Source organism: Amia ocellicauda, chromosome 15 (genome assembly GCF_036373705.1).
Source record: "Amia ocellicauda isolate fAmiCal2 chromosome 15, fAmiCal2.hap1, whole genome shotgun sequence".
NCBI classification, from domain to species: domain Eukaryota; kingdom Metazoa; phylum Chordata; class Actinopteri; order Amiiformes; family Amiidae; genus Amia; species Amia ocellicauda.
Genome location: NC_089864.1, coordinates 2272173 through 2299081, shown reverse-complemented (window position 1 = coordinate 2299081; position 26909 = coordinate 2272173). Strand labels below are relative to the sequence as shown.

The window sequence follows — 26909 nt, the reverse complement described above, 5'->3', positions numbered from 1 at the left end:
GAGTAATGTGGCCGCCATATTGGGGAGGTCAGCCCAGTCATCGCCACACTGGCAAACAGTAATCATCTGAATCTTTGACTTCGAGTATTATCTCAAAATGCCACAACACTGGGTGCACAAATAGGCGAAACATGAAACTAGCAAACGAGGAATATCCATAAATCTTTGAAACCGCTTATCCTGGTGAGGGTCACGGAGAAGCCAGAGCCGAACCCAGCAGGCATAGGGCGCAAGGCAGGAATACACCCAGGACGGGACGCCAGTCCATCGCTGGGCAACACACAGAGACACACAGGGCAATTTAGAGACCAATCAACCTAACCCACATGTCCTTGGATGGTGGGAGATAACCAGAGTGCCCAGTGAAACCCACACAGACACAGGGAAAACATGCAAACTCCACACAGACAGGCCCCCGAACCCAGGACTCAAACATGGGATCCCAGAGCTGTGAGGCAGCAGCGCTAAACACCACGCCACTGGCAAACAAGGAATAGCTTTTCACAGATAAGTGATCTCTCATCATGTATTTATCATTGTCATTAGATCACTACCAGCTGTGTTTACATCATCCCCACCAGAGTCACTACCTCTGACTGAAGTCTGATTAGATCCAGGACTAGATCTAGAGCTATTGATCAATGATGCCCATCATCTGATCATAGGCGTGTTTCTGCCTGATAGTTTCATTCATCAGCGAGAACAGGCTGGAACCTGATGAGCCCCTCGCTTAACAACATACAAGAAAAAAGGTGGGGGGGAGAATCATTCATTTCACACAGGTAGTGTGTAGTGACACACAGTGTCACTTCATGTAGTATTGCCTGTCAGTGTGTGTGTAGTACTGTGAACACACACAACTGGTTGCTGTCAAAAATATACAGAGAAAATGTCAGTAATTAGTTCTCACTATCAACAAATCACATAAAGTTATGAAATTCAGTTATTCTACATGAAGACGAAATAGTTTCAATTTCAATCCCAATTAGCGTTGAATATGTACGCATGGCATCCTTTAATTCATTTGGTTGTAGTGTTACAGGACTGATTTAGAATCTGAATATGTGGCAAAATAGTCACATCATTTGAAAAATATACATTATGACATTTTTAGGTGAATGGAATAGAACATCTCCCGGTTAACGACCTCAACACTAGCTACCATTTACAAACATCAACGCCAATTCTTCGAAAAAAGAATCACAATAGGAGTTTCCTCCCTCCTCTTCGTTTTTTCTTTTGCCTTAGTTTTATAAATGAGGAAGGTGATTGGCCACATACAGAATTACTGACAAGTGTCTTCTGCAGGTGATTGGCCACGTAACAAATTATTGTGAAGCCTTTCTTGGGAAATGATTTACAGTTACTGCTCCCTGAATGCTGAATCGTACATAGCACTAATCCTAGTCAAGATGGCGTACCTCTTTACATACAAAAGTGCCGTGAAGCTCTCTATCTATTCTCTACTCTGATCATCGCGTCTCTAGTGCGCAGAGCGCTGACCAATGGGGCGCCTCGGTGCCAGCGTGGGCGGGGCTTGTGGGCGGGGTTTTTATAGGGCGGTGGAGGGACGACGTCATGCTCTGTGACGTGGTTACTTTCGGAACAGTGTGGAGTCACAGAAGAGTAGAGTGTCTAGGTATGTAAAGATACGTTTTGATTGATCTGATGCATTTGACTGTTTTGTTCAATTTTGTTGTTTTGGCAGTTTGCCATTTGTTCACGAATTGAATCGTTTTTATGCTTTAATGCATACATTCACTTAGAATTTATTTGCGATTTCCTTTTTTCTTCAAACACTTTAGGGCTTAAAAAGTTTTTAAATGAGTTTAGAAATGGATTTAAACAGTTTTAATCGAGTATTAAAATTGTGTATGTTTTACATTTTTTTGAATGTAAAATACTTTAAACAATAAAACAATAAATGTCCTTACTGTAGCTATAATGCTGTGCATGGTGCTATGCTGTCAGTTATATTAAATTTGTTGCATTATGTCTTTTGACGGTTATGCATAGTCATGTTGTATTTTGTATACGTAACTGTATTTTGACATTAAAATTACGTTATTGAGATTAAAATATAATTACATTTTCGATGCCAGATGAAAACAGGGTGGGGATAAATCTGTGCAAAACAAGAGCGCTGGGGCGGGTGCAGGTAATCCAGCGCAAATCATGAAATAATGTATATATGATTCGCTGAAAAACACCGTTTAGTCAACTCATTGTGACCCGTTATCATGATTGTTTCATTAACGCACTTCATGTGCTGCAGGCAGACAGGCTTTTCTGCACGAAAAATACATAACGGTCTTGCTCAGCCGAGGATACTTTTCTAGAACCGCTATTGGTCGATAACACTTGACTCCAGCAGCCAATCAGGAGGTCGTATTTCGTGGGGCGTCACAGTGCCGCTCATGCCACGTTTCCAGTGGCGGACGCGTCCGGGCATGCGCAGTGCGGTGTGGAGGCTGCAGGAGAGGCTGCGAGAGGCGGCGGGGCTGCAGGGATGCGCGGCGCCATTGAGGGACAGGGCGCCTCACACACCAGCACTCAGGAGTATTTCTGTTTCACTGTGCTGGTCTTGTGTAGGATTTGGGAAGCGAGTTATTCGAGTCTGGGACTGAATGTACAAACTCGTATCAGGAGTGGGACAGAGGAGAAGGACCAGGGGGTGGGGAGGAGAACAGCAGAGGGGCAGTCCTTACCATCACTGGCAGCAAACCTCACCCAGTGTATAATGTGTACAATTCAGTATTACCCCACGTCCACACGCCTGTATTGTGCCGTTATCTGCAGACAAGATCAGTGTAAGCGCTTCAGTACTTCCGCAATGACCTGCTGTGTGTGTGAGAGAGTCCATAATCATAAGAGATGTGTGTTGATGTGCTCTGGTGTGTCTGTGTCAGTGCACTGACTGTCTCTCTGTGCAGAAGAGAAGACTAAACCTCTGAGCCCTGTGGGGGGGCTGTGGTTTGGTAATTGTCCCAGAGGGGGAAGGTATCGAGTGTGAGGGGCAGCAGCACTAATGGGGTCTCTCTCTCCACAGGTCTGTCTCTGGGTCCTGCACAGTTGGGGGGGAGCCTAAAATCCCCAGCTGGGGCTGTGCCGGTGACGCAATATTTTTATATATTTATACATACTAAAACTGAGAGACCACTGCACATTTTTCGTAAATCCGCATCTCTACATGTATGGCAGCCATTCCATTCCAGTGTCTGTTGAATTCCTGAGTAGGTGATCACCTGAACCAAATCTTCTTTAACGAGGAAAAGTATTAAAACCACTGTTGTGGTCATCACTATCCTCTTGCAATAGGACCAGTGCTAGTAGTACCTCAAAAGTAATTGGAATAAAAAAATAATTTACAACCATGCCAAAAGAGTTGAAAAGGAAAGTTTTGAGTCAGGAAAGCAAGGGTTCAATTCTGGCTTTACTGGCAGAGGGATACAGTGAGCGTCAGGTTGCTTCCTTCCTTAAAATTTCAAAGACGGCGGTTCATAAGAACAAGGTCAAGCAACAGACATTGGGGACAACAGAGCTACAGACCGGCAGAGGGCGAAAACAACTCTCCACTGACTGGGATGACTACCAACTCATTCGAATGTCACTCAACAATCGTAAGATGTCATCAAGTGACCTACAAAAAGAATGGCAAATGGCAGCTGGGGTGAAGTGCACGTCAAGGACAGTTAGAAACAGGCTCCTAGGTGCAGGGCTGAAGTCGTGCAAAGCTAGAAAAAAGCCCTTCATCAATGAAAAGCAAAGAAGAGCCAGGCTGAGGTTTGCAAAAGATCATAAGGATTGGACTGTAGAGGACTGGAGTAAGGTCATCTTCTCTGGTGAGTCCAGTTTTCAGCTTTGCCCAGCACCTGGTCGTCTAATGGTTAGACAGATACCTGGAGAGGCCTGCAACACACAGTGTCTCGCAACCAGTGTTGAATCTGATGGAGGATCGGTGATGATCTGGGGTTGCTTCAGCGAGGCTGGAATAGGGCAGATTTGTCTTTGTGAAGGACACATGAATCAAGCCATGTACAAGGTTGTCCTGGAAGAAAACTTGCTTCCTTCTGCTCTGACAATGTTCCCCAATTCTGAGGATTGGGTTTTCCAGCAGGACAATGGTCCATGCCACACACACAGGTCAATCAAGGTGTGGATGGAGGACCACCAGATCAAGACCTTGTCATGGCCAGCCCAATCTCCAGACCTGAACCCCATTGAAAACCTCTGGAATGTGATCAAGACGAAGATGGATGGTCACAAGCCATCAAACAAAGCTGAGCTGCTTGAATTGTTGCGCCAGGAGTGGCATAAAGTCACCCAACATCAATGTGAAAGACTGGTGGAGAGCATGCCAAGACGCATGAAAGCTGTGATTGAAACTCAGGGTTATTCCACCAGATATTGATTTCTGAACTCTTCCAAAGTTAAAACCTTAGTATTGTGTTGTTTAAAAATGAATATGAACTTATTTTCTTTGCATTATTTGAGGTCTGACAACACTGCATCTTTTCTGTAATTTTGACCAGTTGTCATTTTCTGCAAGTAAATGCTCTAAATTACAATATTTTTATTTGGAATTTGGCAGAAATGTTGTCAGTAGTTTATAGAATTAAAAATCTTAATCTTACCCAAACACATACCTATAAATAGTAAAACCAGAGAAACTTTTAACTTTGTAGTGGTCTCCTATTAGTGGATTTTGGTACTAGTAGGTTAATTGGTTCCCCACCAGGAGCGGCCCCTGAACACTACAATAGCAGATCAGATGGAACAAACGCATAGCAATCCAACCCCCTTCTTTTTAATTTTTGCAATATTTTGCAGAGTAATTCAAAAAATTTCCAAAATTATGTTATAGGTAATGGAGGTTGATGAAAGAGCTAAATAGCTGATTGTTCAAAAGGACAGGGACGCCGTTTTGTTTTCTGTCGTCTTTTTCGGGAAATACATTTCAATGTGCAGCTGCGCTTCGCCTGTGTGTGATTGTGTGTTCAGTGCTTTAGTACAAATGACCCTGATGTCTGGCTCTGCTGTTGTGAAGCGGATGTGTGACAGGTCTGCCGCCCGGATGCGCAGCGCGCCATTTTCCCCAGGCTGAAGGTGTAAGAGAAAACGGGAAACAAACGGCACAGTCCACACGAATATTTTAATGTCATTTTGTTGTAGCTGTATTTTCATATCATCGGAATATACCGACAGGACCGTGGATTGTGATTCGCTGCGACACGCAAGGATATGAAGGCCGACTGGTCACGCCAGGTCAGTCTGCTGCTGCGGCGGCGTGTAAAATGGCGTCACTGTCGCTGAGCCGCCGCTCAATGTGGGACACAGCGGCCTGTGAGCAGCACATCTTACACACAGACTACACACATACACATCTTACACACAGACCACACACACAGACCACACACACGCATCTTAGACACAGACCACACACACGCATCTTACACACACACAGACTACACACACACACATCTTACACACACACAGACTACACACACGCATCTTACACAGACCACACACACGCATCTTACACACAGACCACACACACGCATCTTACACACAGACTACACACATACACATCTTACACACAGACTACACACACGCATCTTAGACACAGACCACACAAACGCATCTTACACACAGACCACACACACACGCATCTTACACACAGACCACACAAACGCATCTTACACACAGACTACACACACACACATCTTACACACAGACCACACACACACGCATCTTAGACACAGACCACACACACACGCATCTTACACACAGACCACACACACGCATCTTACACACAGACTACACACACACACATCTTACACACAGACCACACACACACGCATCTTAGACACAGACCACACACACACGCATCTTAGACACAGACCACACACACACGCATCTTACACACAGACCACACACACGCATCTTACACACAGACTACACACACACACATCTTACACACAGACTACACACACACGCATCTTACACACAGACTACACACACACGCATCTTACACACAGACTACACACACACGCATCTTACACACACACAGACTACACACACACGCATCTTACACACACACAGACTACACACATACATATCTTACACACACACAGACTACACACACACGCATCTTACACACACACAGACTACACACATACATATCTTACACACACACAGACTACACACACACACACACACGCATCTTACACACACACAGACTACACACATACATATCTTACACACACACAGACTACACACACACACACACGCATCTTACACACAGACTACACACACACGCATCTTACACACAGACTACACACAGACCACACACACACACATCTTACACAGACCACACACACGCATCTTACACACAGACCACACACACGCATCTTACACACAGACCACACACACACGCATCTTACACACAGACCACACACACACATCTTACACACACACAGACTACACACACACGCATCTTACACACAGATGGACACTCAAAGACGTGATTCAGTTAAAGACTTGAACACAAGACCAAACAAACAGCGCTGAAATACTATCTTTAACTGTTGACAAATGTTACGCGAGCACGGCCTCTCATTGGCTCAAACGCCCGTCACTCACTGTTGGCACGTACAGGCAGAGCAGCACCGGCCAAACCGAGGAAACCAAAGACTATGTAGACAAATGCAACCTGACACAAATATGAAACACCTGGCTGCTCACAAGCAAACCATACACGTGTGTTCACAGCAGTATAATGTGCACTGCAAGAAGACATGGACATGTGCATAGACAGAAACTGTGCAAGTGATGATGACTAAAGTGACACTATTCAAAAGACAGGTGTCTGAATTATGTTTCCCTGTGTCTGATTGTATATACACTGCAGTGTAGTTATTGCAGCTGTTGGTAGTCGAATATAAATGGCTGTATTGTTTGTTCTGCAGGTCAAATGTGAGTCATAGTATTTTTTTACACAAGATCATACCCAGCTGGGTCAGATTTTGAAATTGTATTGTTTGGTGTCAAGTATTTGAAGCACTTAAAAAGTATAATATTTCCAATAAATGTAGTTATTTCTAATAAGCTCCTTTAGTTTTCTTTACGTTTTTGACATCTGTACAGACTTTTGTTGGGGCAAACAATTACTTATGTTATTTTCTGAATCTCCAGTTGGTGCTCAGTAATTCTATGTAAAATACCTGCCTTTAACCTTTGTTAACTGTAAACATATGAAAATGGGGGAGTGGGGCTCTGAGGGTTACATACTGTTGGAAATATCCCATCTGGCCCAGGTGATTTGTTGGTTTTTAATTCTGCTAGTCCCTTTAGTACCTCCTCCTCATTTATCCTGATCTCTCTTAGGGTTTGACTGGACTGGTTGTTAACCTGTGGCATGTGATCCATTTTTTCCTTTGTTTTCAAATATTTTTAAAAAAGTCCCCAAAACCATTCCTGCTCCCTTTGACAGTAGAAAGGGTTTCCTTTTCAAGTACAGTAGTTTTATGTTGGGGAGCAATTTGTGAAACTGGGAATAGTCACACAAACGGGTGTCCCCCATGCCTAAATGTAATTGGAGTGTGAGCGTTCAGTGGCTGGCTTTTTATTAATTAAAAGAACGTCCCCACAACCATTGTAGGTCCTTTGGATAGTAGAAAGGATCCCCTTTAAACCCACACTAGTGTCATGCTGGGGAGCTATTTGTGGGACTGGGAACAGAATACTGGGAATAGTGTCCCCAGTGCCAGAGCTTTGTGTCTTAGATTGGGCTGTTAGCTTTCCAAGGGGTGTTTCCAATATTGAGAAGAAAGTCCCCAGAACCATTTTAGGTCCAATTGACAGAAGAAAGGTGTCCCCTTCTAAAGTAAAATAGTGTTATCCTGGGGAACTATTGATTTGAACTGGTATTTCTCACTCAAAGTGTTGTCCCCTATGCCACACATTTGGGGTCCTCTGCCTCTACCTCTACAAGGGAGTTTTGAGTAACATACCCCTGAAAGTATGCATAAGACCCCCCTGGCCACAAACTAGATGAGGAGAAGGTTCTCGTGAAGCTGAAAAGACGGTGTAGAGCTGTACTGAAGTGAAATGTTGGTGTACAACGATATTACCTATTTGACATTTTTTGTTGGTTAGCAGGTTTGCTTTTAGCACATTTGTCTTTCTTTTTATGCACATGTTCAGTTATTTTGAATTTAATCACTTTGAGATTTAATTTTTTTTTAGTGATTTTAGCAATTGATTTAAATTTGTTTTTAATCATAAGTATTACAATTTTGAATGTTTTTATCTGTAAAATGTAAAATACTACTACCTAATAAACAGTATTGGTCTGGGTTGTCAGCGTTCCAAGGGTTGCTTTCTCCTGTTATTTTGTATGTCTGACCTATGTAGAGACATTACAGTAAATATGATTTATTTTAGATGATCCCTCGCCACAAGAGCTACAGTATGCAATTTAGCAAACAGACCCTTAATCAGCGCATGCGCGTCATTGAGTGTACCTGGCGCAGGCGGCGTTTCTTAATTTCTTGTTTATTCAGAGGCAGTTTGAAACATGAATATTGTCCCGTTTCTGCCGTTTTGTTTTTGTTCTGAAATTTCATGTTTTTGTGCTAATGTTCTGTTTTTAATAAGTATGCAATCCTGCTTAAAACAATATTTAAGTACATTAAAATAGACGTTGTTTTATAAAGAAGTCACAAGTCAATAAACGTGTTTTTACAAAAATGCAAAATTATTAAAAAAAAAAAAATCCGTGAAGCTAATGTTTTTGGGTAACTGGTGTACAGTATAAATTGGTGTCAATCATTTTACTTTTGGTACTTTATTATTATTTAAGTGTTCAGATGCTTTTCCTGCATTTCAATTCCTCAACTTAACAGAGAATCAATAAAAAAGTTACATCTAGTAATACTACTAACTAGGCCAACAGGTACAGTTGCCTCCAGAATTATTCACGTCCTTCACAGACTACAGTGGGGTTTAGTGACAGAAACTGTACATTCAGTATTTGTTGTTTAAATGAATTAGCTCTGGAAAAAAATAAGAGACCACTGTAAAATTTCATAAATTCAGCTTCTCTACATGTATGGCAGCCATTCCATTCCATTCATATTTTTATTTGGAATTTGGGAGAAATGTCAGTAGTTTACAGAATAAAACAAAAATGTTCATTTTACCCAAACACATATGTATAAATAGTAAAACCAGAGATAATTTTGCAGTGGTCTCTTCTTTTTTCCAGAGCTGTATATTAAAGCATATTCATTGTATTTATTTGTAAAGCCCCTGTAACTGAAGTCTCCCTTTAAACCAGCTGTAGTATCAGTAGCAGCCCCAGTGAGGGTCACACAGGTAGGAGGTGGAGATTGTTGTTTAGGTGATACAGTTAAAACAGAAATAGAGCAACACAACCAAATACATGCTTTAGTGGTAAAGTAAAGAGGATATTTGTAAAAGCTTCAGTTGCAATTACATTGACTTAATTCTTCCTATAGTTTGTACAAGGCATTATGCAAACAGTTTTTAAGGACTTTTTTTAATGATCAGAAACAGAGACTTGATTGAGCCAGAAGATCAACTGGCAAGAGGTGAGAATAGAAAGGGCTCCATGCAGACAGAGTTAGAGTCCCTGAGAGAGACGGGGTCTGAAGCAGCTCTAGTATCACAAGCAGCACCAGTGAGGCTCAGACAGGTGGGAGGTGGTTACTGTTCAGTGGGACTAAAAGCTCGGTTGCAGTAACTGTTCTAATAGTTTGTACAATATTGTATGCACACCATTTTTAAAGAGTTTTTTTTTTAGTAATCAGAATCAGAGACAAGTATAATTGTGACAAAAGCTCAACTAACAATAGATGAATATATAAGAGAGTCCCACTCCAGCAGTGTTAGATGCCGACCCTTAGCAAACCCCAATCGAATATGTTTCAGCATCAAATACCAGCCTTTTGTAACAATCGTAAGTTGTTTTCTGACTGTGCCCCCCCCAAAGCATTTAGCTTCATGACGCCCCTGGGCATAACGATCATGAAATGTTGATTTTTAGTTTTTAGTTTTGTTTATTACTATTTCATTACCATGATACAATGTTTGTGAGGTATAATTACTATTACAGATATGACTGTGGGTCGTTAATAAGTATTTTCTTTATAGTTAACGTTAATACAATATCTAAAATCATAAGAGATGTGTGCTGATGTGCTCTGGTGTGTCTGTAATTGTCCAGAGGGGGACGGTATCGAGTGTGAGGGGCAGCAGCACTAATGGGGTCTCTCTCTCCACAGGTATGTCTCGGTGTCCTTAACTCCGCCAGCACAGTCGCTCTCCCTGTGCTGCCGGTGCCCAGCCCAAGTAAAGGAGGAGGCAGGTGAGTGAAGCCACTGACCGTGTGACACTACAGCTACCCTGTAATTTTCATTGGGAACTGGCAGTTATATGTATTTCTATTTCTGTCCCCCCACCCCCCTCTGTTAGTCAACATAAGAACCAGACAGACAGACAGACAACAGTCAGTCCAGTCACATGGGCAGATATTTCACACAGGCAGTCCAAAGAGACGGGCAACTGCAGCAGGACACCGTATAGTGTGTGTGTGTGTGTGTGTGTGTGTGATTGTGTGTGTGTATGTGTGTGTGTATGTATGTGTGGCTGTGTGTGTATCTGTTTCTCATTGGCATCAGCTCAGCATTCAGAACAAAACAGCAGAACTGTTTCCTTGTGTCCAAACCTGCGCACACACTTCCCCAGCTGACACAACCCCACACAGCAACACAGCGAGCAACGAAACGCACACACGAGCCTCGCCAGCCCAGGCCAGAGTAACGATGTCAGCTGTCCATGTCCCACTCATGGGTATTTACACAGCACTTGTGGTTGTATGTATGTTTATTTTATTTATTTTCATGTAGGACTCGATCATCCAGACAGCCACACTTGATCCACCTGAAAAAAAAGGTATGTTTGCTGAATTCAGCTTATTTCTACTGTTATTCAGTGGTGTGTTTTAACGTCTCTCTCTTTCTCCCTCTCTACACTCACAGCTCTAGTTCTAGACTGTCTGTGTTCAGAGGTTCTGCTCTCAGTGGTTCTGGTCTCTAAAGCTGAAGGGACAGCAGTCTGTATGAATGCCAAAATACCAGACAACACATATGTTGGAATTCAAACAATATCGGGGTATTGTGTTACAAAATTTAGTGAACTTGTCGTGCCGTAATGAAAACAATACACAAGTTGTTAAACAAAACAAGCTTTTTTTCTCATCCAAACTGAATTTGCTTCTGAGCATCATAGTTTTTTAATGCCAAAATTAAATATAATTTCATTATATTGTTGATAAACAATCCTTTATCAATATTTGAATACTTGAATGCTTTGCATTGCTTAAAGCAGCGCAAAAATAGTGACTGGATTAAAATGTAATACCCACAATGCATTGCGATATGTCCATGTTTTGGCTCAGCTTGAAGAGTGACCAAATTAAATACAATGTTTATTACATTTAATTCTTTGAGCAGACCTGTTTGAAGACTCTGGTGCATCTAAAACATCGAGTTGCGGACATTTTACATGTTTGTAACACAAGCTGTAACAGTCATTTACACATTGTTCTTTTAAATATTTATTTGATTCTATATAGGGTACATCAATTGCTCCTCTTGAAGTCTGTGTTTTAAGTTAGCAACTTTATATATAAAAAAAAAAAAATCCAATAGGGTCATTTGCATATCACTTTTAAATCTTTATTTTTATCGGATTGTATGTCTTTGGACAAAACATGTCACTTTACTCCTGTAGTTGCAGCTTCTTGCTTTTCGTGGCTCTGGAGGAAGCGGAGTGGACAGGAGGCCAAATTAGTCTACTCCCGCAGTTGCAGTTTTATGTTGATTAAGATTGATGAGCTGGACGTCTCAGTGCTGCAGTGAGACACAGTGTCCGTCCCTCGGGACCGGGCTGTTTAAACTGCGGGTTCTGCTCCAGTCCAGCTCTGCGCTCCAGTCATCCACACCCCTGACTCTCTCATCTCGTTCTCTACAGGAGTCCCTGAAGAATGTGTCCCTCTGTCCTGGCCCTGGCCCTCTGTTGTGGCCGTGTGCCTGCATCATGTCCCTGTGTTGCGGTGGGTTCTGATTTAAAAGATGCATTGACAAGAGTTTGTGCTGTGGTTTGGCTGCAGCTCTGTGATTGGCTCTTGCTGAGCGTGCTTACTGTGCAGTGTGTGTGTTAGAGCTCAGGATCAATATATAAAGTCTTCCCCAGGAATTTCTGTAAATGCAAGATAGTGATTTGTATTATTATTTTCTTCCTGGAGTTAAACGGTAAAACAAACAATATTACTGTTTTCCTCTTTTCACAATTGCATTAGCATTCATGTTAGACATTTCATTTTCATTTTATCCCAAATAATGTGTGCATATATGATACATGATTATTTAATTGTGAGATTGCATAATCATGTTCCATTTTGCATTAGCATTTGAATAAAATCCACTATATGCTTCCATAATAATAATGATTATTTCATACTTGGTGATTCAAAAAGTTTGAGATACAGTACAGTACAGATAGGTTCACCTGTTTTGTTTTTTCTTATATGTACAGCACCAGTTTCTCCTTAGTGTGAGTTACCTCCACAGAGAAATAAATCATCAGTAAAATACATAAATATAAATATATATATTCAGCATTGTTCTAATTCAATGGAAATTCAAATTATCCAAACATAGTATTGATGAAACAGGTGTACATTATCCCTACAAGAACTTTACTGAACACTGTCCATAATTAAAAAACGTATTAAAAAAAAAAAAAAGACTACGGCAATGTGACGGGGGGTGGGGGTAGAGAGGAAATCCCACCACAATCACCTATAAACCCTGACTACGCCATCCTTATTTATATCTGAGGGAAAGGAAACCTCCGAGACTTACTTTTCCCCACAGCAAGTTCAGACCGCGGGACCGTCAACACAGACACCAGTCCTGAGATTTCCAATAAGTCCAGCAACACATCCATCAAGAGGAAAACTCCACTCCCTTCTCTGGAGTGACCATCGCGCTCCCCCTTCCATTCTTCTGCCGCCCGTCCCGTCACTGCTTCCCCTGTTTCTGCATTGCACACCGGCCCTCTATCCCCTACGCCCGGCCACAGCCCAGCGGCTGTAGTGCGTTGTCCTCAGGCTCTGGGCTGTCTCTCCTCTGCCGTGCTTTGTCTCGCTGTGCCTTCACTCCCCCTTTTTATTCCTTATCAATCCCTTAATTTATTCAGGTGCATCTTATCAAAAACCTCCCCATCAGTACCTTCCAGCAGGGAAAACAAATCAATCAGTCCATAACTTAATTAAGAGGTAATTAAACCAATAAAAACCCTATTTACTAATTTTCAAAATAATGATGAACTTAAACCCATTTTACCGTCTTTGACATGAACACCTGATATATTTACACAGAAATACTGATGGATATACAGGCAGTTAAACAGATCCATCTGTTGTCTTTCTGTATTTTGTGTCAGAGTGAAGTGTCTGTGCTTCTGGGTCTCAGTCTCTCAGTCTCTCAGTCTCTTTTTCTGAGTCTCACTTCGCCACACACCCATTACTTAATAAATCTTATTCCATGTCTTCACTGACATCCAATTCAAATGTATTCAAGACTTAGACGTAACTGTTTTTCACAAATAAATTCTATGTTCCGTGCATTTCTGATCACTGGGAACACGTCGCCAGAATACAGTGACTTGACTGTTTTTGAAATGCAAGTATTATTTTGCGTGAATCATCTTCCCATCCTTTTAAAGTTTTATTGTGCTCTGAACATTGTGTGATGTCAAAGCGTTAGCCACTGACTGTTTACATTTTGCCAGAAGTTCGTCCCATAATGTACTTAAAGCATCATGGTATATAGGAATATTGTGGATAGGTTGTGGAAAATGTATTAATATTTGTCTGTATTTTGGTCTGATTGTCTCTTCCTCTCGTCCTTTCTCTCCCCAGCTCTCTCCAGTGCCGTGTCAGTGACAGTATCAGTGACAGCGGGGGACTCTGTGACTCTGCCCTGTGATGGATCAGCGCACACACACACAGTCCAGGTGTACTGGCAGACTCCAGGCAGGCTGGTGTGTGAGTCAAGCTCTGGGAGATGTGAGGCTCGGACAGGCTTTGAGGGCAGAGTGGAGTTTGCAGGAGCCGTGGAGTCGGGCGACTTCTCCCTGACCATTCACAGCACCCAGCTCTCTGATGAAGACCTGTACGAGTGTTTCAGGGTCAGTGCAGCAGGACAGAGCACGTTCCTTGGGGAAGTGCGTGTCAGGGTCTTGAGTAAGTCAAATTCCATGAGTTTTGTTTTTATTATTATGGACGTTTTGCCGGATTAGATTGTATTCCCCGTTTCATTTAATAACATTGCCTCCTAAACTGAAGTCTCAGTGCTGTAAACACACAGACCCTCACAATCAAACACACATTCAAAGACTTATACACTCACATTCAAATAAACACAGACTGCCCTCAAAATCGCACATTCGCACACTCTCACTCTCAAACACTCACTGACACACTCTTCAAATACTCTCCCACTCACATTCACACACTCACTCACATTTCCAGTCTCTCTCTCTCTCTCACTCTCAAACATTTACACACACACACACACACACACACACACACATCCCCACAGTGGTGCCCCAGTGTCCCGGCTCTGCCTCTGTCTGATCCCCAGTCCTCCCCTGTCCTCTCTCTGCAGGCCGTGAGGAGAGCGCCTTTCTCTCCTGTGGGCAGCCCCTGAGCCTCCGTCTGTATAGCAGGGCAGCTGTGACTGTGTGGTTTAACCCTGCGGGCGCCGGCGCCTCTCTCCCAGTGTGTGCTGTAGAGGGCGGCACCGTGACCCCTGACCCTGCCTATGGGCCCCGAGTCTCAGGGCAGGAGCAGGAGGTCACACTGTCTGCACTGACCTTCACTGACCAGGGCTCCTACACAGTGCTGGACTCCCAGAGCAGAGCGACCATCAGCACTGTGAACGTCACTGTGACAGGTAGGACAGGGGCTGGGGCTGTTCTTCACTGACCTGTGTGAACAGAGTTGTGGGGAAAGAATCCCTGAAAAATGTATTTGTATTTACAGTCTCTACTGGAGAGAAGAGCCTGAATCCTCTAATGACAAACCTATCCTCTGACTGAATGTTTTATACCAGATAAACTCTGATATCTTCATCACTAAGTGTCACGCTCACCAAGAGCAGCTTCAGGCAGCACTGTTCTGTGTGGTTGAGCACAAGTCCTGGTCCTCAGTGTGGCTCTTCTCTCACACTGAAGAGACAGATGTCCCTGATGGTTGGCATCAATGTGACACAGAATCCAGACCCCCCTCCCCAACACACACACACACACACACACACACACAGGGCTGTTCCTCTCTCAGGACGGTACTCCTCCTATCCGCAGCTCTGTCACACTCCCTATGGAGAGAGAGCTGCGGTCCTGCCAGCACACTGAGGACGTGACTGACTGAGCGTCTTGACATTGACCTCCCTGTCCTGTGTCTCTGTCCCTCTCAGCTCACAGAGACTCCCTCACCCTGCGGTCTGGAGCCGCCCTCTCCCTCCGCCTGTTCACTGCAGAGCCAGTGGAGGTGCTGTTTGCTGCTGCAGGAGAGGGAGCCTCTGTCTCAGTGTGCGCTGTGGAGAGGGGCGCAGCGAGCCGCCCTGGCCCCGGGTACGAGCACAGAGTGTCAGTGCAGAGCGGCTCTCTGACCCTGCGCTCACTCACAGCAGCTGACCAGGGAAACTACACAGTGAGGGAGTCTGGGACCAACCGAACCATCAGCAGCGTCTCTGTGTCTGTGTCTGAGGAAGGTGAGTGAGTCTCAGTCCAGTAGATTAGTTTTACATGAGTCTGTTGCTCATTTTGAAACTTGCTCACGCAGCTGATGACTCTTGTAGCATGTAGGAAGTAGCTGCTATACAGTGTGAGTGACATCAATATACAGCACTGAGAGGCACAACCCTGAGAGCCTCCTGCTTTAAGCCAGACCTGTAACCCTGTGCAGTGCGTTGCTGTTGTCCTGTGGTGTGGGGACAGGGTGTGCGGCTGCGAGATGCACAGGGCTGCAGCTCTGAGGGGAGTCCAGCCACAACACGGGGCTGATCTGCAGCACACACTGTCACACAGGGCCCACTCACACTGTGACCAAACTCATCTTTACAGAAAGATCTCTACAGTCACAGAGCTGACAGCAGTGCTGCAGTGTGGGCTCTAGTCCCTGCATCTCTCAGTGTGGAAGTGAGGAGCTGGGGTCTGATCTTTCTCTTCTTTCTTCCTCTTCCCCCTCTCCAGCTGCTGGCTTCCCTGGCTGGCCTGTGGCTCTCATAGTAACACTGATAATTACAGTGATCGCAGCGATTGCTTGGTGGAGGATATATCCTTATTGCAGAGGACAGAACAATCCTGGTGCACAGCGAGCAGCACAGACAGGGGGGGCAGCAATATCTGGAAGTGTCCGATACTCACATGCACAGGACCCTGCAGAGGACCCTCAACAAACAGCTGCAGCTCCTGACTCAAACAACTCCCCCGACTCCAACGACATTGAGGGTGACCCAGGACAGGGCCACGCACATCCAGCAGGCTACCAGCCAGTCCCCGATCAGGCCAAGGAGGGACCGGACACTTTCAAGTTTTCCCTTTCCGATGGGTCGCCACCTTGTCGTGGTGGAAAGGCTTTGTGTTCCAATGATCCCCTATTAGTGGATTTTGGTACTAGTAGGTTAATTGGTTCCCCACCAGGAGCGGCCCCTGAACACTACAATAGCAGATCAGATGGAACAAACGCATAGCAATCCAACCCCCTTCTTTTTAATTTTTGCAATATTTTGCAGATTAATTCAAAAAATTTCCAAAATTATGTTATAGGTAATGGAGGTTGATGAAAGAGCTAAATAGCTGATTGTTCAAAAGGACAGGGACGCCGTTTTGCTTTCTGTCGTCTTTTTCAGGAAATACATTTCAATGTGCAGCTGCGCTTCACCTGTGTGTGATTGTGTGTTCAGTGCTTTAGTACAAATGACCCTGATGTCTGGCTCTGCTGTTGTGAAGCGGGTGTGACAGGTCTGCCGCCCAGAGCTGTGAGAGAAAATGGGAAACAAACAGCACAGTCCACACCAATATTTTAATGTCATTTTGTTGTAGCTGTATTTTCATATCATCGGAATATACCGACAGGACCGTGGATTGTGATTCGCTGCGACACGCAAGGATATGAAGGCCGACTGGTCACGCCAGGTCAGTCTGCTGCTGCGGCGGCGTGTAAAATGGCGTCACTGTCGCTGAGCCGCCGCTCAATGTGGGACACAGCGGCCTGTGAGCAGCGCATCTTACACACAGACTACACACACACACACACACTGTATCCTTGTGTCCAAACCTGCGCACACACTTCCCCAGCTGACACAACCCCACACAGCAACACAGCGAGCAACGAAACACACACACGAGCCTCGCCAGCCCAGGCCAGAGTAACGATGTCAGCTGTCCATGTCCCACTCATGGGTATTTACACAGCACTTGTGGTTGTATGTATGTTTATTTTATTTATTTTCATGTAGGACTCGATCACCCAGACAGCCACACTTGATCCACCTGAAAAAAAAGGTATGTTTGCTGAATTCAGCTTATTTCTACTGTTATTCAGTGGTGTGTTTTAACGTCTCTCTCTTTCTCCCTCTCTACACTCACAGCTCTAGTTCTAGACTGTCTGTGTTCAGAGGTTCTGCTCTCAGTGGTTCTGGTCTCTAAAGCTGAAGGGACAGCAGTCTGTATGAATGCCAAAATACCAGACAACACATATGTTGGAATTCAAACAATATCGGGGTATTGTGTTACAAAATTTAGTGAACTTGTCGTGCCGTAATGAAAACAATACACAAGTTGTTAAACAAAACAAGCTTTTTTTCTCATCCAAACTGAATTTTCTTCTGAGCATCATAGTTTTTTAATGCCAAAATTAAATATAATTTCATTATATTGTTGATAAACAATCCTTTATCAATATTTGAATACTTGAATGCTTTGCATTGCTTAAAGCAGCGCAAAAATAGTGACTGGATTAAAATGTAATACCCACAATGCATTGCGATATGTCCGTGTTTTGGCTCAGCTTGAAGAGTGACCAAATTAAATACAATGTTTATTACATTTAATTGTTTGAGCAGACCTGTTTGAAGACTGATGCATCTAAAACATCGAGTTGCGGACATTTTACATGTTTGTAACACAAACTGTAACAGTCATTTACTCATTGTTCTTTTAAATATTTATTTGATTCTATATAGGGTACATCAATTGCTCCTCTTGAAGTCTGTGTTTTAAGTTAGCAACTTTATATATATAAAAAAAAAAAATCCAATAGGGTAATTTGCATATCACTTTTAAATCTTTATTTTTATCGGATTGTATGTCTTTGGACAAAACATGTCACTTTACTCCTGTAGTTGCAGCTTCTTGCTTTTCGTGGCTCTGGAGGAAGGGGAGTGGACAGGAGGCCAAATTAGTCTACTCCCGCAGTTGCAGTTTTATGTTGATTAAGATTGATGAGCTGGACGTCTCAGTGCTGCAGTGAGACACAGTGTCCGTCCCTCGGGACCGGGCTGTTTAAACTGCGGGTTCTGCTCCAGTCCAGCTCTGCGCTCCAGTCATCCACACCCCTGACTCTCTCATCTCGTTCTCTACAGGAGTCCCTGAAGAATGTGTCCCTCTGTCCTGGCCCTGGCCCTCTGTTGTGGCCGTGTGCCTGCATCTTGTCCCTGTGTTGCGGTGGGTTCTGATTTAAAAGATGCATTGACAAGAGTTTGTGCTGTGGTTTGGCTGCAGCTCTGTGATTGGCTCTTGCTGAGCGTGCTTACTGTGCAGTGTGTGTGTTAGAGCTCAGGATCAATATATAAAGTCTTCCCCAGGAATTTCTGTAAATGCAAGATAGTGATTTGTATTATTATTTTCTTCCTGGAGTTAAACGGTAAAACAAACAATATTACTGTTTTCCTCTTTTCACAATTGCATTAGCATTCATGTTAGACATTTCATTTTCATTTTATCCCAAATAATGTGTGCATATATGATACATGATTATTTAATTGTGAGATTGCATAATCATGTTCCATTTTGCATTAGCATTTGAATAAAATCCACTATATGCTTCCATAATAATAATGATTATTTCATACTTGGTGATTCAAAAAGTTTGAGATACAGTACAGTACAGATAGGTTCACCTGTTTTGTTTTTTCTTATATGTACAGCACCAGTTTCTCCTTAGTGTGAGTTACCTCCACAGAGAAATAAATCATCAGTAAAATACATAAATATAAATATATATATTCAGCATTGTTCTAATTCAATGGAAATTCAAATTATCCAGACATAGTATTGATGAAACAGGTGTACACTATCCCTAGAAGAACTTTACTGAACACTGTCCATAATTAAAAAACTTATTAAAATAAAAATAATGACTACGGCAATGTGACGGGGGGTGGGGGTAGAGAGGAAATCCCACCACAATCACCTATAAACCCTGACTACGCCATCCTTATTTATATCTGAGGGAAAGGAAACCTCCGAGACTTACTTTTCCCCACAGCAAGTTCAGACCGCGGGACCGTCAACACAGACACCAGTCCTGAGATTTCCAATAAGTCCAGCAACACATCCATCAAGAGGAAAACTCCACTCCCTTCTCTGGAGTGACCATCGCGCTCCCCCTTCCATTCTTCTGCCGCCCGTCCCGTCACTGCTTCCCCTGTTTCTGCATTGCACACCGGCCCTCTATCCCCTACGCCCGGCCACAGCCCAGCGGCTGTAGTGCGTTGTCCTCAGGCTCTGGGCTGTCTCTCCTCTGCCGTGCTTTGTCTCGCTGTGCCTTCACTCCCCCTTTTTATTCCTTATCAATCCCTTAATTTATTCAGGTGCATCTTATCAAAAACCTCCCCATCAGTACCTTCCAGCAGGGAAAACAAATCAATCATTGCATAAGTTAATTAAGAGGTAATTAAACCAATAAAAACCCTATTTACTAATTTTCAAAATAATGATGAACTTAAACCCATTTTACCGTCTTTGACATGAACACCTGATATATTTACACAGAAATACTGATGGATATACAGGCAGTTAAACAGATCCATCTGTTGTCTTTCTGTATTTTGTGTCAGAGTGAAGTGTCTGTGCTTCTGGGTCTCAGTCTCTCAGTCTCTTTTTCTGAGTCTCACTTCGCCACACACCCATTACTTAATAAATCTTATTCCATGTCTTCACTGACATCCAATTCAAATGTATTCAAGACTTAGACGTAACTGTTTTTCACAAATAAATTCTATGTTCCGTGCATTTCTGATCACTGGGAACACGTCGCCAGAATACAGTGACTTGACTGTTTTTGAAATGCAAGTATTATTTTGCGTGAATCATCTTCCCATCCTTTTAAAGTTTTATTGTGCTCTGAACATTGTGTGATGTCAAAGCGTTAGCCACTGACTGTTTACATTTTGCCAGAAGTTCGTCCCATAATGTACTTAAAGCATCATGGTATATAGGAATATTGTGGATAGGTTGTGGAAAATGTATTAATATTTGTCTGTATTTTGGTCTGATTGTCTCTTCCTCTCGTCCTTTCTCTCCCCAGCTCTCTCCAGTGCCGTGTCAGTGACAGTATCAGTGACAGCGGGGGACTCTGTGACTCTGCCCTGTGATGGATCAGCGCACACACACACACACACACAGTCCAGGTGTACTGGGAAACTCCAGGCAGGCTGGTGTGTGAGTCAAGCTCTGGGAGATGTGAGGCTCGGACAGGCTTTGAGGGCAGAGTGGAGTTTGCAGGAGCCGTGGAGTCGGGCGACTTCTCCCTGACCATTCACAGCACCCAGCTCTCTGATGAAGACCTGTACGAGTGTTTCAGGGTCAGTGCAGCAGGACAGAGCACGTTCCTTGGGGAAGTGCGTGTCAGGGTCTTGAGTAAGTCAAATTCCATGAGTTTTGTTTTTATTATTATGGACGTTTTGCCGGATTAGATTGTATTCCCCGTTTCATTTAATAACATTGCCTCCTAAACTGAAGTCTCAGTGCTGTAAACACACAGACCCTCACAATCAAACACACATTCAAAGACTTATACACTCACATTCAAATAAACACAGACTGCCCTCAAAATCGCACATTCGCACACTCTCACTCTCAAACACTCACTGACACACTCTTCAAATACTCTCCCACTCACATTCACACACTCACTCACATTTCCAGTCTCTCTCTCTCTCTCACTCTCAAACATTTACACACACACACACACACACACACACACACATCCCCACAGTGGTGCCCCAGTGTCCCGGCTCTGCCTCTGTCTGATCCCCAGTCCTCCCCTGTCCTCTCTCTGCAGGCCGTGAGGAGAGCGCCTCTCTCTCCTGTGGGCAGCCCCTGAGCCTCTGTCTGTACAGCAGGGCAGCTGTGACTGTGTGGTTTAACCCTGCGGGCGCCGGCGCCTCTCTCCTAGTGTGTGCTGTAGAGGGCGGCACCGTGACCCCTGACCCTGCCTATGGGCCCCGAGTCTCAGGGCAGGAGCAGGAGGTCACACTGTCTGCACTGACCTTCACTGACCAGGGCTCCTACACAGTGCTGGACTCCCAGAGCAGAGCGACCATCAGCACTGTGAACGTCACTGTGACAGGTAGGACAGGGGCTGGGGCTGTTCTTCACTGACCTGTGTGAACAGAGTTGTGGGGAAAGAATCCCTGAAAAATGTATTTGTATTTACAGTCTCTACTGGAGAGAAGAGCCTGAATCCTTTAATGACAAACCTATCCTCTGACTGAATGTTTTATACCAGATAAACTCTGATATCTTCATCACTAAGTGTCACGCTCACCAAGAGCAGCTTCAGGCAGCACTGTTCTGTGTGGTTGAGCACAAGTCCTGGTCCTCAGTGTGGCTCTTCTCTCACACTGAAGAGACAGATGTCCCTGATGGTTGGCATCAATGTGACACAGAATCCAGACCCCCCTCCCCAACACACACACACACACACACACACACACAGGGCTGTTCCTCTCTCAGGACGGTACTCCTCCTGTCCGCAGCTCTGTCACACTCCCTATGGAGAGAGAGCTGCGGTCCTGCCAGCACACTGAGGACGTGACTGACTGAGCGTCTTGACATTGACCTCCCTGTCCTGTGTCTCTGTCCCTCTCAGCTCACAGAGACTCCCTCACCCTGCGGTCTGGAGCCGCCCTCTCCCTCCCCCTGTTCACTGCAGAGCCAGTGGAGGTGCTGTTTGCTGCTGCAGGAGAGGGAGCCTCTGTCTCAGTGTGCGCTGTGGAGAGGGGCGCAGCGAGCCGCCCTGGCCCCGGGTACGAGCACAGAGTGTCAGTGCAGAGCGGCTCTCTGACCCTGCACTCACTCACAGCAGCTGACCAGGGAAACTACACAGTGAGGGACTCAAGGACCAACCGCACCATCAGCAGCGTCTCTGTGTCTGTGTCTGAGGAAGGTGAGTGAGTCTCAGTCCAGTAGATTAGTTTTACATGAGTCTGTTGCTCATTTTGAAACTTGCTCTCGCAGCTGATGACTCTTGTAGCATGTAGGAAGTAGCTGCTATACAGTGTGAGTGGCATCAATATACAGCACTGAGAGGTACAACCCTGAGAGCCTCCTGCTTTAAGCCAGACCTGTAACCCTGTGCAGTGCGTTGCTGTTGTCCTGTGTGTGGGGACAGGGTGTGTGGCTGCGAGATGCACAGGGCTGCAGCTCTGAGGGGAGTCCAGCCACAACACGGGGCTGATCTGCAGCACACACTGTCACACAGGGCCCACTCACACTGTGACCAAACTCATCTTTACAGAAACGTCTCTACAGTCACAGAGCTGACAGCAGTGCTGCAGTGTGGGCTCTAGTCCCTGCATCTCTCAGTGTGGAAGTGAGGAGCTGGGGTCTGATCTTTCTCTTCTTTCTTCCTCTTCCCCCTCTCCAGCTGCTGGCTTCCCTGGCTGGCCTGTGGCTCTCATAGTAACACTGATAATTACAGTGATCGCAGCGATTGCTTGGTGGAGGATATATCCTTATTGCAGAGGACAGAACAATCCTGGTGCACAGCGAGCAGCACAGACAGGGGGGGCAGCAATATCTGGAAGTGTCCGATACTCACATGCACAGGACCCTGCAGAGGACCCTCAACAAACAGCTGCAGCTCGCACATCGCACATCCAGCAGGCTACCAGCCAGTCCCCGATCAGGCCAAGGAGGGACCGGACACTTTCAAGTTTTCCCTTTCCGATGGGTCGCCACCTCGTCGTGGTGGAAAGGCTTTGTGTTCAAATGATCCCCTATTAGTGGATTTTGGTACTAGTAGGTTAATTGGTTCCCCACCAGGAGCGGCCCCTGAACACTACAATAGCAGATCAGATGGAACAAACGCATAGCAATCCAACCCCCTTCTTTTTAATTTTTGCAATATTTTGCAGAGTAATTCCAAAATTTTCCAAAATTATGTTATAGGTAATGGAGGTTGATGAAAGAGCTAAATAGCTGATTGTTCAAAAGGACAGGGCCGCCGTTTTGTTTTCTGTCGTCTTTTTCGGGAAATACATTTCAATGTGCAGCTGCGCTTCGCCTGTGTGTGATTGTGTGTTCAGTGCTTTAGTACAAATGACCCTGATGTCTGGCTCTGCTGTTGTGAAGCGGATGTGTGACAGGTCTGCCACCCGGAGGCGCAGCGCGCCATTTTCCCCAGGCTGTGGCGGTGAAGGTGTAAGAGAAAACGGGAAACAAACAGCACAGTCCACACGAATATTTTAATGTCATTTTGTTGTAGCTGTATTTTCATATCATCGGAATATACCGACAGGACCGTGGATTGTGATTCGCTGCGACACGCAAGGATATGAAGGCCGACTGGTCACGCCAGGTCAGTCTGCTGCTGCGGCGGCGTGTAAAATGGCGTCACTGTCGCTGAGCCGCCGCTCAGTGTGGGACACAGCGGCCTGTGAGCAGCGCATCTTACACACAGACTACACACATACACATCTTACACACACACAGACTACACACACGCATCTTACACAGACCACACACACGCATCTTACACACAGACCACACACACACACATCTTACACACAGACCACACACATACACATCTTACACACAGACCACACACATACACATCTTACACACAGACCACACACACGCATCTTACACAGACCACACACACGCATCTTACACAGACCACACACACGCATCTTACACACAGACCACACACACGCATCTTACACACAGACCACACACACGCATCTTACACACAGACCACACACACACGCATCTTACACAGACCACACACACGCATCTTACACACACACAGACTACACACACACGCATCTTACACACAGATGGACACTCAAAGACGTGATTCAGTTAAAGACTTGAACACAAGACCAAACAAACAGCGCTGAAATACTATCTTTAACTGTTGACAAATGTTACGCGAGCACGGCCTCTCATTGGCTCAAACGCCCGTCACTCACTGTTGGCACGTACAGGCAGAGCAGCACCGGCCAAACCGAGGAAACCAAAGACTATGTAGACAAATGCAACCTGACACAAATATGAAACACCTGGCTGCTCACAAGCAAACCATACACGTGTGTTCACAGCAGTATAATGTGCACTGCAAGAAGACATGGACATGTGCATAGACAGAAACTGTGCAAGTGATGATGACTAAAGTGACACTATTCAAAAGACAGGTGTCTGAATTATGTTTCCCTGTGTCTGATTGTATATACACTGCAGTGTAGTTATTGCAGCTGTTGGTAGTCGAATATAAATGGCTGTATTGTTTGTTCTGCAGGTCAAATGTGAGTCATAGTATTTTTTTACACAAGATCATACCCAGCTGGGTCAGATTTTGAAATTGTGTCAAGTATTTGAAGCACTTAAAAAGTATAATATTTCCAATAAATGTAGTTATTTCTTATAAGCTCCTTTAGTTTTCTTTACGTTTTTGACATCTGTACAGACTTTTGTTGGGGCAAACAATTACTTATGTTATTTTCTGAATCTCCAGTTGGTGCTCAGTAATTCTATGTAAAATACCTGCCTTTAACCTTTGTTAACTGTAAACATATGAAAATGGGGGAGTGGGGCTCTGAGGGTTACATACTGTTGGAAATATCCCATCTGGCCCAGGTGATTTGTTGGTTTTTAATTCTGCTAGTCCCTTTAGTACCTCCTCCTCATTTATCCTGATCTCTCTTAGGGTTTGACTGGACTGGTTGTTAACCTGTGGCATGTGATCCATTTTTTCCTTTGTTTTCAAATATTTTTAAAAAAGTCCCCAAAACCATTCCTGCTCCCTTTGACAGTAGAAAGGGTTTCCTTTTCAAGTACAGTAGTTTTATGTTGGGGAGCAATTTGTGAAACTGGGAATAGTCACACAAACGGGTGTCCCCCATGCCTAAATGTAATTGGAGTGTGAGCGTTCAGTGGCTGGCTTTTTATTAATTAAAAGAACGTCCCCACAACCATTGTAGGTCCTTTGGATAGTAGAAAGGATCCCCTTTAAACCCACACTAGTGTCATGCTGGGGAGCTATTTGTGGGACTGGGAACAGAATACTGGGAATAGTGTCCCCAGTGCCAGAGCTTTGTGTCTTAGATTGGGCTGTTAGCTTTCCAAGGGGTGTTTCCAATATTGAGAAGAAAGTCCCCAGAACCATTTTAGGTCCAATTGACAGAAGAAAGGTGTCCCCTTCTAAAGTAAAATAGTGTTATCCTGGGGAACTATTGATTTGAACTGGTATTTCTCACTCAAAGTGTTGTCCCCTATGCCACACATTTGGGGTCCTCTGCCTCTACCTCTACAAGGGAGTTTTGAGTAACATACCCCTGAAAGTATGCATAAGACCCCCCTGGCCACAAACTAGATGAGGAGAAGGTTCTCGTGAAGCTGAAAAGACGGTGTAGAGCTGTACTGAAGTGAAATGTTGGTGTACAACGATATTACCTATTTGACATTTTTTGTTGGTTAGCAGGTTTGCTTTTAGCACATTTGTCTTTCTTTTTATGCACATGTTCAGTTATTTTGAATTTAATCACTTTGAGATTTAAAAAAAATGTAAGTGATTTTAGCAATTGATTTAAAAAAAATTTTAATCATAAGTTTTAAAATTTTGAATGTTTTTATCTGTAAAATGTAAAATACTACTACCTATTAAACAGTATTGGTCTGGGTTGTCAGTGTTCCAAGGGTTGCTTTCTCCTGTTATTTTGTATGTCTGACCTATGTAGAGACATTACAGTAAATATGATTTATTTTAGATGATCCCTCGCCACAAGAGCTACAGTATGCAATTTAGCAAACAGACCCTTAATCAGCGCATGCGCGTCATTGAGTGTACCTGGCGCAGGCGGTGTTTCTTAAAAAATATAAATAAATAAATAAATAAATAAAAATAAATAAATAAAAATAAGAGACCACTGTAAAATTTCATTAATTCAGCTTCTCTACATGTATGGCAGCCATTCCATTCCATTCATATTTTTATTTGGAATTTGGGAGAAATGTCAGTAGTTTACAGAATAAAACAAAAATGTTCATTTTACCCAAACACATATGTATAAATAGTAAAACCAGAGATAATTTTGCAGTGGTCTCTTCTTTTTTCCAGAGCTGTATATTAAAGCATATTCATTGCATTTATTTGTAAAGCCCCTGTAACTGAAGTCTCCCTTTAAACCAGCTGTAGTATCAGTAGCAGCCCCAGTGAGGGTCACACAGGTAGGAGGTGGAGATTGTTGTTTAGGTGATACAGTTAAAACAGAAATAGAGCAACACAACCAAATACATGCTTTAGTGGT

The 26909-nt window shown here is 44.0% G+C and overlaps 1 protein-coding gene across 2 annotated transcripts; it reads left to right on the top strand.

The window, feature by feature from the left end:
• The first annotated feature begins 1576 nt into the window (after positions 1 to 1576).
• On the top strand, positions 1577 to 26279 carry LOC136771854 (uncharacterized). 2 transcript variants are annotated; one of them, XR_010822383.1, is made up of 9 exons: positions 1577 to 1639; positions 3050 to 5265; positions 10308 to 10390; positions 17616 to 17661; positions 18741 to 18822; positions 20687 to 21018; positions 21443 to 21730; positions 22253 to 22549; positions 23030 to 26279. XR_010822383.1 is itself a non-coding variant. In XM_066724400.1 (9 exons), the coding sequence occupies exons 2-9, from the start codon at positions 5242 to 5244 to the stop codon at positions 16845 to 16847; spliced, it is 1644 nt and encodes a 547-aa protein (XP_066580497.1). In that variant the 5' UTR covers positions 1577 to 1639; positions 3050 to 5241; the 3' UTR covers positions 16848 to 17017. The 2 variants fall into 2 exon arrangements, 1 of the variants encoding a protein (XP_066580497.1); XM_066724400.1 differs by lacking the exons at positions 17616 to 17661; positions 18741 to 18822; positions 20687 to 21018; ... (1 more) ...; positions 22253 to 22549; positions 23030 to 26279 and adding exons at positions 10932 to 10977; positions 12058 to 12139; positions 14012 to 14335; ... (1 more) ...; positions 15570 to 15866; positions 16348 to 17017.
• The last annotated feature ends 630 nt before the right edge of the window (positions 26280 to 26909 follow it).

Bases quoted from the DNA above. Each gene is read 5' to 3' on its own strand.
- LOC136771854 (XM_066724400.1), top strand. From the start codon at position 5,242: ATGAAGGCCGACTGGTCACGCCAG. The intron at 5,266-10,307 runs GTCAGTCTGCTG...CTCTCTCCACAG, and splicing joins AGGCCGACTGGTCACGCCAG to GTATGTCTCGGTGTCCTTAA. The intron at 10,978-12,057 runs GTATGTTTGCTG...CGTTCTCTACAG, and splicing joins TGATCCACCTGAAAAAAAAG to GAGTCCCTGAAGAATGTGTC.